At 40.1% G+C, this 10546-nt stretch overlaps 1 protein-coding gene across 1 annotated transcript; it reads left to right on the forward strand.

Moving 5' to 3' along the window:
• Nucleotides 1–1329: 1329 nt before the first annotated feature.
• LOC121952014 (E3 ubiquitin-protein ligase MARCHF2-like) lies at nucleotides 1330–9664 on the forward strand. Its single transcript, XM_042498523.1, has 5 exons — nucleotides 1330–1674; nucleotides 4193–4491; nucleotides 4595–4790; nucleotides 6096–6305; nucleotides 8338–9664. The coding sequence occupies exons 2-5, from the start codon at nucleotides 4307–4309 to the stop codon at nucleotides 8491–8493; spliced, it is 747 nt and encodes a 248-aa protein (XP_042354457.1). The 5' UTR covers nucleotides 1330–1674; nucleotides 4193–4306; the 3' UTR covers nucleotides 8494–9664.
• Nucleotides 9665–10546: the final 882 nt, after the last annotated feature.

Raw genomic sequence — 10546 nt, forward strand, 5'->3', positions numbered from 1 at the left:
CAAAAATAAGCCTTGGGCTTCAGCCTATTTCTTTTTAGGTTACTGATTGAAAATTAAAAGTTAAAAAATGAAAAATTGTGTGAAATAATCTGTTTTTCATGACACATGTAACCAAAATAAAATTATTCATTCATTCACTTTAATTAATAACATTTTTCAATCAACTCCTCACACCCCTGACTCAGCCTCTAACCTGAAGGTGCCTGAACCTCACCTATTGAACAACAGCAGTCCTCTCTGCAGCACCCAGACGGGACTAAATGCTGCCACCCAGCGGTGATATTTTGACATATTTTACTACAAATATTTTCTTGATGGAGTATTAGGGTCGTTTTCTTGTTGTTATCAAAACTGTACTGAAATAAATGGTAAATAAAGTGGTCCGTTTCCTTGAAGGGACCGTACAGAGCAGTGTTGAAGTGTCTCAGAGATTTTTTTTTGTTTAAAAATCACTGGTCTTCTAATCATTCTATTCATCTTTTTTTAAATCCATCAAGGTAACATCACTAACTTTTGGAGAACACAAGGTGGAATCAGAGAATACTGCACACTGCTTCGTATCATACGCCCCCTTATGACATAACCAAAATTAGGAACATTAAGAATGTTAAAGAACAAATAATAAAATAGCACTGCATACAAGAACATATGAGGGTGCAAGTTCAAAAACACAATTTCATAAATAAGTCAGAAAAACGTGGATAAGAGAATTAAACTCATGTTAGCAGATCAAAATTAAGAGTAAAGAAATAACCATATGTATAAGCAGATGAGACGCTACTAAATGAGATGGTTGAACGCCAATAAAAGAATATAATGATACCTTTATTACTTATGTTCTTATTTATTGCTACATCTATTCCCTGACTTGTTCTGTGTATTGTCCTTGTGTAAAATACAGTAATATTAAATTTTCTGGCAAAACTGCTGAGGAATAAAAAGTATTAATAATATGGCTGCTTTACTTTTGGGTGGGGTAATTTAGGATTTACATCATGCCCATCATAAAATACATTATATACATACATTTCTATAATATACATTATTAAAATAATAATATAATAATAATCAAAAAACATAACTACAATAGTTATAGTTATAATAATAAAATAATAATAAGAATAATAAAACAAATAAAAAAAAAACAAGGGGAAAATTAAGTAATTACAAGCATTACTGTCGTCAGTAGTTTTCACTGGAATTTCATGTCATCATGTTGCACATTTCGCAATATAAAATTACAAGTAATTGCCATAAGTGTAGTCACGGTTCCCTGTTTTTGGGTGACTGTGGTGAGTCTGTGTCCGGTGTCACACCGCCTCTCGGGTCTGTGAAGGCAGCACGGTGTCACGTGACCGGAGCACAGCTGAGGGATGCCGAGGGAGGGTTGCCAGTTACTAGCCTGTTAGCCACGTTAGCCCTGCCTGGTAATCCTGGCAGATACAGCCGTTTCCTTTTCGCATATCGGAAAAAAACACCCGACGGAGACACACCACAAGTCATGGAGAGGGTCCAGCGCGTGTGGTCGTCTCTTGTATCCCCTCAAATCGTCAGCTTTCGGTTAGATGTCAATGTCATAGTTTGTAGCTAGGGCTGCTCGGTTAGCTCGGCTAGCTTGTGTCTGGTTAACGCAGGGCCAAGGCCAAGGCCAGGCGAGAAAAGGGAGGCCGTCAGGTGAGTGAATTCACGCTAACATCTGTTTTTCACCTTGTCTGACAGCTTCTCTGCACACCAGCGAAACGTTTCGGCGTGTCGGTTGACAGCTGTTGAAGCGCTTTACGCGGATTTGGTGTGTTGGGGTGATTACAGCCTTTGTTGGTGCTCGTACAGTAATGGCACTCAGTAACATATCGGTGAAATTTGCTGTGAAGCAACTGTTGTATTCATCGATTAAAGTAGACAGATTCACTGTAGCCTCGCAAGCTGGCATTTGCAACCTTTATTTTCTAAGGCTGCGGTATGATGACAGCAGTGCTAAGATGCCACATTTAATAACCATCTGTGAAATTTCAGTGACATGATTTTGATTTTTGCTTTGTAGTTGGGGCTTTAGATACGCCAGTTTGCTTCCATATATGTGTATTATGACTATAAAAATACGAAAAGATGATATGCTACCTTTTAAGGAAGTGAAAGAGTGGGCAGTGTTTCCTCAATCAAATCTGACAAAATGATGATACTTAAAATAATCTCGAAAACTGATTGCCTTGAAAAATAAAAGTAAATATAACTAAATGTCAATTTATGTTTACTTTATGTATGATGATTAAGTTTGCTTAAAATCTAGCTGCATTTGTTTAATTTTGTAAAGCTGGTGCAACTTAAATATGACAAACGAAATCACCTCGTTCTGTTAAAGTGAAAGCAACTTCAGTAAACGGAGTTAGTGTGACTTAAATTTAACATGACAAAGAGGATGTTGCCAATGATAAATTTGGAAGATCTCTGAGTTCTGTTTAGTTAACATGTTGAAGAAAATGCAAATATAATTGACTAGTTTCCATCAAGAAGAATAAAGATAAATAGAGTGAACTTGGTATACCAAAGTTGCTAAAATTTAAAAGCTGATATTCTTAGACTCTTTATTTCTATATTGCATCAACTTAAAAAAAAATTAGGTGCATATCACAAAATTTTTGGTTAACTTAACAAGTTGAAATGAAGTAAACAATAAAGGCTAATAGTTATATTTACTTACATTTTTCAAGATACTAAACATATTACTACTAAATATATGTCTGATGGGTATTCTATCTTTGTTTTCTAACTTATATTTTTCTCTCCCTATTTTATTTTGCATATTCAAAATAAAGATCTCATCTACACTTCTGTTATTTTTTCCTTTATTTATTTATTTGTTTACTTGGAGTCTGTCTGTATAGACAAATGTTGAAATATGTAGCCTACATATAGTTCTGTATGTACATGTATTGGATGTCTCTTTGTCCTGGAAGAGGAGTCCCTCCTCTGTGGTTCCTGCTAAGGGACTACTCTTCACCCTTCAGAGTAGGGGGGTGTCTGGGGTTTGACTAGGTTTTGTTTTTTTTTATGTCATGAGCCATCTGGAGCTACAAATATTTTTCCTCGAACCCCCCTGAGTAACTGGGGGAAATGCACGACCCTCCCTCCACCATAAATAACCATATTTCACAGTTTCTGGCTTTGATAAATGATGTGATTTTGTTAAAGAAAAAAAGGTTTGTGGGTTTTGAAAATATAGACAAAATACAACTGTTTGAAGTTGAATATCCCTCCGCTACGCCAAATCAAAAAACAACTCCCTCACCGGTGCTTAAACAATGCAAGTGCCTCCCCTGTTTTGCTCCAACCTGTCTCCCCTCATAAATAACAAACAGTCCCTTAGCTTGCCCACATAGTCTTTGAAATCCCTATCAACCTCATGTACTAAAACTGAATGTTAATTACTTCTAACAAGTAGAATATTTTATAGCCTAAATAAAATGCATTTTTTCATGGCTCCAACATCGTTTGATTTAAAAATTCTAAAAAATTTTTTTTTTTTAGGGCTGCCCTCAAACTTTGGAGATTTGTATCATCAGTTGGAGAGAGAGAGAGAGACTCTTTACCATCTGAGATAACATTAATTTGACAAAGTCTCTGACTTTTGTTTTTTATCAAGTATCTGCAAAAAAAAACCTGCACTTTTCCAATCTGTCGTTATAGGAGTTAGTCATAAATGCCGTTGTCACACTGACTGTCCCGCTGAGAATGTTCAGACTTTAAAACTTAATATGAAAAAAAACCTAATTTTTGAATATTTGTATTGCATAGCTAAATCAGATGGGACTGATATAATTCTGAGTAGGGTACAGTCCTATTGTTACATGCCTTTCCCTGCATCTGGATGTTTTGGGCATTTTTAGAAATTGTGACATCTTGACGTCAGCAATGTATAACTTGGCCTTAAAAACAAAAACATGCCTTAATACTGATGGACCTGATTGGTAATAATGGAATTTGGAGGTTTTTGTTTCTTGCTTTTGTATGTTTTGAAGGTTGTTAATTTCCAGCAATCTTGTGTGAGAGCTAAAGCTGAAACTTACTTTGTGCTCTCTTGTATCATCATAGCATCACTGAGACAGTTATAGAGTCTTATGAGAGGTTCTCAAGGATGACATCATGTTGTTGTCACTTCAACTCATACTTTCGTTTTTGTTTCTTATTTTCCCAGACATTTGCTCTGTAGGTGGACAGAGGAGGAGAAGAAAGGAGTAGGACGTGAGTTTTGGATCAGCCTTCGTATTAAGTCGCCTCCACTATCATCATCGTCACCTTCAGCTGAGCCATGTCCTCGTCAGGGTGCTGCCACCTACCTGGCTCCCTTTGCGATTACTCCGGTAACGCCGAATCTGATGCCTCCAAGGATTCTGAGGAGTCTGATTCTGCCGCGCAGGCCCAGTACATTGCCAAGGTTACGGCTAAAGACGGCCGCCCACTCTCCACCGTTGTCAAAGCGGTGAGCCTGCAGAGGTAAGAGAGGGAGAATCTCACATGGGGTCCTGATGAATGTACTGTAATTACATGGTGCTTTGATTAATCGTCACATCGCTGTCTTCTGTGCTTCGCTCCGCAGCGATGTGGGCATGTGTCGGATCTGTCATGAGGGAGCTGGAGGGGAGACGCTGCTCTCACCCTGCGACTGCACTGGCACGCTGGGTAAAGTGCACAAGAGCTGCCTGGAGAAGTGGCTGTCCTCCTCCAACACCAGCTACTGTGAACTCTGTCACACAGAATTCACCATTGAACGGCGACCACAACCACTCACACAGGTTAGAGGGTTTTTACTGCGGGGACGAGTGTTTTTTGTTTGTACAAAAAGAGGTGGAAATGAGCAAGACTAATTCAGCTAAAGCAAGTGAGGCTTTTTTTTTTGTTTCTTTAAATGTTTTGAAAGTGTCAGACTAATTTAAGTCATGTGGCGCGTGTTCCAGCAAGTTGCATCGACAGGATTTGAGATGATTTGCTCATGTTGATAAGATGGTTGCCTGACCTTGTAGTAAGAGCTCTCTTTTCATAGGAGTAGTTCTCAGTTGCGTCAGTGCATTCGTCTAAGGAAACGTGCACTAAAATTCTCTTTTTATTCAGCAGTTTTTTGTTGTTGTACTGATGTCAAACTAAGTGGCATCACTTAAATAAGGTGAAACTGTGGATGGCTGTTTTTCAGTTGAACCAAATTAAATACGTATTTTACTGATGTAAACAGTCCTCACATAAAACCAGATAATCTCTGCAGGAGACAGACACAAATACTTTTGAAAGTGGTGCTACATGACCAGAGAAAACAGAGAAAAAGGGTGCTTTTGCTCAAGAGATAGAAAACCTACAATTTCCAGAATGCTGTGCTCCCGCTGGTGAGTGAGATAATGTGGATTGGTACGATTGAGACAATGGTGCCGTCGCCGACCTTGTATTACAGTTAAACAGTAAGCTAAACATGTTTCTGAAAACATGTACGGAGAGAAATATAACTCAGTAACAGAATCTTGGTTTATAATTGATCAGCGCTGCTTAGTCTTACTGTTTGATCTCTGTTTTTTCAGCCTCCGTTTTCACTGTGCAGGAAGCAGTATGGTGCTATGGCGCCCACTTGTTCACAAACTCTCCATATTACAGCTAAACACAGAATGCAAATATGTTTCTGGGAACATTTTAGGAGACAAATAGGCAGTGCAGTAGCATAGTCTTGATTTATATTCGATCAGCACTGCCTAGTTTTGCCATTTGATCAGATTTCGGTCTGTGTTTGAGAGACAGAGAGAGGCAGGTGACTCTTGATCAGCTGTGTACTCTTTGTCCATGCTGTCGGCGGTACGGGTGATGGGCGATACGAGAATGTGGAAGTACAGCCTGTAATTTGAGCAACAGCCCAAGAGCCAGCGAAACACCACCAAATGACGTAAAATATGTAATTTGGAGGAGTTTCACTGTGGGGGAGATGGGATTATCTAGATTAGAGGTTAGGTGGAGGGAAATTTACCACAGTTCATCTACACACACAGCCCACATTATTGTTTAGAAAGCTGGTTGAAAATCAGTGAAATGTCCCTTTAGCTTTTCATTTTGCTCTTTCTCAGTGGCTGAAGGACCCGGGCCCTCGCAGTGAGAAGCGCACACTGCTGTGCGACATGGCCTGCTTCCTTCTCATCACGCCCCTGGCAGCCATCTCTGGCTGGCTGTGTCTGAGGGGAGCCCAGGACCATCTGCAGCTGAAGAGCAGACTGGAAGCTGTCGGCCTCATCGCCCTCACCATCGCCCTCTTCACCATCTACATCCTCTGGACACTGGTAACTAATGCATTACCTATAGCGTAACATATGACCTTGGACGCTATTTCACAATGTTTTTTTGTGCAAGTCACTCACTGGAACAACAGTTCCTCAAATCAGTCCAATTTACATTCATTAAAAGTGCTTGTTTTTGCTTCTGTCAGCCTCAGATTGTTATTATGAGTGTCTTACTATATTACAGAAAGGGCCCAACAAGAAAAATTGTTCTGTTTTGTGTCCAAGTCTTGCTAATTGAGGAGTCTGGTTCTGAAAAAGGATGGTAATGGACTTAAATTTGTAGAGTACTTTTGTAGTTGTTTGACTACTCAAAGCACCATCACTACTTGTCATATTCATACATTCACACACATTTGTACACTGATGGCAGAGACTACCGCGATAGGTGCTACCTGCTTCTTCGTTTTTTCAAGCATTCATAATCAACCACAAACAGATGGCATAGCCATCATGAGCAATTTGGGGTTTAGTATCTTGACCAGGGATACTTTGACATGCGGTCTGGACAAGAGCCAGGGATTGAACTGCCAGCCTGCAAATTAGAGGAGGATGGCTAGATGTGCAGCCTTGACATTGAAAATCTTTTAGACAAGAGTAAGATGTGCTTTCTGTACTCCAACACAACAAACTCTTACCTGCACTCTTCGCTCCAGCACTCACTCACGTCGCCATCGTTTTCCTCCTGCAACAAGTCAGATGTAGATTCGTTAGATTTGAAAACCTCTTGTTATTGAAACTTGGACATATAACAGACCAGATCAAGCAAAAGGTACAGAAACAAAATCTGTGGGGTTCTTATCATAATGTTGTACAAAAATCATAATAAGAATCTGAGCCTCTGGATGTCCAGTGGCTTAGTGGATAAAGTAGGCGACCCATGAACAATGGCACTGTCCTTGCCGCAGCAGCCGCAGGTTCGAGTCCGGCTCATGGCCCTTTGCTGCATGTCGTCCCCTCTCTCTCCCCCTTTCATACTGTTAATCTGTCCTATCTAATAAAAGGCAAAAATGCCAAAAAAAGAATCTTAAAAAAAAAAGAATCAGAGCCTGTCTGTGGCAAAAACAAGCACTTTTAGTGGACATTAGTTGACATGGCACACCTGTCACAGAGTGGTTACATTGTGGCGTGTCTCACCGCTGCCGTACGCAGCTCTGTCTCGATACTGGATCAATTTGAAAAATTGCCATTCTCATAAGATACTTGAACACAAAACACTGAAAAATAGAGTCCGGGTTGAAAAATGCCAGAGTTCTCCTTTAAATGATTCTCCTATAACTGAGAGAAAACATGTTTATGAAGTTTATGTACTTCAGCTGAGCTGCTGGCTCAGAATGAACGTTTTTTTCTCTCTCTGGCATCTTCACACCCACAAGCTGGTTCTAGTATTTATTTTGTATTGGTGTCCCACATACTGTAGATTTGAAAAAACAAATGTGAAACTGGCACGCAGACACAATACAAAGAAAAGCGCACCCACATATTCAAAAGGTCTATGTTCTGCTGTCGCTTATTGTTTGGATTTTGAGACTGTTTTCTGGTCTGAAGATGACCTTGAGTAGCACTTTAACAGAGTCAAAGAGGGCGGAGAGACGTGAGGCTATGCGCAACTTGATAATCTCTGGCACAGAGCACTCATTTGTTCGAAGGTTGGCCAGATAGTTCATGCAGGCACATACATGTAGAACTCATTGAGAAGAGTTCAAATCAGCTGTCTCTTACTTTGCATTATTCCTTAACTGACTGTAACTGGATCGTGTACATTAAATGTAGGTTGTAATGTGAAACTTTCACCAGAAACGCAACCCTTTCATCCTCAGGAAAAGAATCATCAGAAATGTCAAATTGTGAAAGATTAGCCTTTTTAGCTCACAGCTCGTGCAGCAGTTGCAGCTTCAGTCAGCATATTGCTCCCGTCCTGCAGACATACTACTCCGTCTCAGATATCTCGGTGTCAGTTTTATTGACGTCTTTCTCCTCCTCCCTTGTCACCGCCTGTCTTGCCCCCTCCCACTCTTCCTCCATTCACTCTCAGGTGTCATTCCGGTATCACTGTCAGTTGTACTCGGAGTGGAGGAGGACCAATCAGAAAGTGCGCCTGCTCATGCCTGACATGAAAGGGGCGCACACCACCCAGCGTTCTGTGCCGACCAAGTCGACCAAGAAAATGACTGACGAGACCATCGTATGAGTGCAGAGCGGTGGCAAGAGGAGTATTTAAAATAACGCCCACTGAAGCACTCTCTAAAAAAAACAAATTAATCATATTAATAAACTTTTGCACTTCATAAGGACCATTGTGAGAGGGGAGAGCTACTCTACCCTCCTGTTTTGTTTTATTGAAGCACTTGATGTAAACTACTACGGTATTGGCTGACCACAAAAGTGGTTTTTGGGAAGAACTCATTCCGGAGTCATAGTCGATGTTGAAACACAGAGTTGTCACCGGACAGCCAGTGCTGGGACGTGAATGACACATGGATGATGGACTAACCAGCCCAACTGTACGTCTGTGACACAAACTTATGAATTACTAAGACACAAGCTAATGTAGCAGGATATAACTGACTCAGCATGCTACTACAGTATAATACGAAACATATTCACTACCTATAATTCCCCCATGCCCCTTCACAATGTATTTAGCTGTTTTTGAACAATGGGCGTCCAATAGCCCAGCAGAGGACAATAACCTAAAAACATGATTGACAAAGTCTATCTGTGAATATTCTTTTTTTGACGAACCAACGCCGTCATCTACAATCTGAACCCCTCTGAAGTGTCCTGGGAAAGCTTTATCATTGCTGTCTGAACAATCAAAATCCTGTTTAGACAACAGCGAAAGCATCACACATTTATCACACTTGTCATGGGGTCAGTGAGGATTGGTGTAGTCGGGGAACACTGACTGGAGCCGTTAAACGGCAGCGCAGTAACGTTAAAGGAAAAAGTATTGAAGGTTTTGAAAAGTGTTTACATTCTGATCAGCTAATGTCTCTACTATTGTCATCAAAGTGCATTAGCAAACAGCCCTGCTCCATGTGTAAATGCACCATTCATTGACTGAGCTGCCTAGCAATGACCAGTAGTTATGTCAGACATCACAAGAGATGCAGTTTTTGGATAGAGGAGACACAGTGTTCAGAATATTGAGACTACAGACTTCTGTCCTATAAAAACACAGATGTACCAGAGCAGGCTGGTACTCAGTACAGGTGCAAAAGCAAAATGTGTTTCGAGATGTCAATCAGTGTACGCAGCATATGATATACAAAGTATTCTGTGTTATTGTAGTCTTCCTGCTGCATCCCCCGGAAAGTTGGGTTATTGTGCAATAAAACACGAGGGACTCCTGGACTAAACCGGTGTGAAATCTGATTTGTCTGTTGATTTATAAAAAGGTATACCATGCAGGATTAAACAAAAAAAAATAGACTCATACAGAAGTAATCTGCCACACGCTTAGTTTTTAACAGAGACTCTGCCTGTATTTTCTTTACATTTTTGCTGTTTGGGACATATATGGATGTGGATCCCCACAGTGCTCAGGTGAGGTCAGGGCTTTATAAAAAGGTGCCAGACAGCAAGTGACACAGTGCCTGAAAACTGAAAATATACGGAGGTGAAATGCCAAACAATAATGAATCCTGGGCTGGCTTTGGCTTTCCTTGCCGAGCCCGTTTACAAACAGCAACTGACAATCCTACCTCGTATAACTTTGCGGCATTTCTGCAGCCAGTAATCCTCATACAGTCTTTGGTAATATATCTAATGATCACTCACTGTTGGGCTGATGCCCGGAGATTTCCTCATCATGTTCTTTTAAATTTTTGTGCTGGAGACCTTTATCATTCATTACTGCTAGGACATCACAGTATAGGTCTATGTTTGAAATTTGACTGAAAGAACTACATTGAGTACAATTTTAGGCACTTGAACTTAACTTGTGTACTTCAATTTTGATGTGTTTTCTGCTTCTACTCCACCACATGTCCAAGGGAAAGTGCACTGCACTTTTTTGACCACAATAGTTACATTTCAGCAGAGCTAGAGAGTACTATAATAGTGTACTCAAGTACAAGTGCTATTACTCTAAGGATATTTTACTCAATTACAAGTAAAAGTACACGTATCAGAATTTAGTAAAAGTAAAGATCCTCGTTACTAAGTTAAAAATTTAAAAGAAGTTTGTAAATAAATCCCTTTAATACCAATGTACACGCTAGTAAATCAACTGATATTTG

Source organism: Plectropomus leopardus, chromosome 12, assembly GCF_008729295.1.
Source record: "Plectropomus leopardus isolate mb chromosome 12, YSFRI_Pleo_2.0, whole genome shotgun sequence".
NCBI lineage: Eukaryota > Metazoa > Chordata > Actinopteri > Perciformes > Serranidae > Plectropomus > Plectropomus leopardus.

Coding starts and splice junctions, on each gene's coding strand:
- LOC121952014 (XM_042498523.1), top strand. CDS start 4,307: ATGTCCTCGTCAGGGTGCTGCCACCTACCTGGCTCCCTTTGCGATTAC. Junction 4,791..6,095: donor GACCACAACCACTCACACAG/GTTAGAGGGTTT, acceptor GCTCTTTCTCAG/TGGCTGAAGGACCCGGGCCC. Junction 6,306..8,337: donor TCTACATCCTCTGGACACTG/GTAACTAATGCA, acceptor ATTCACTCTCAG/GTGTCATTCCGGTATCACTG.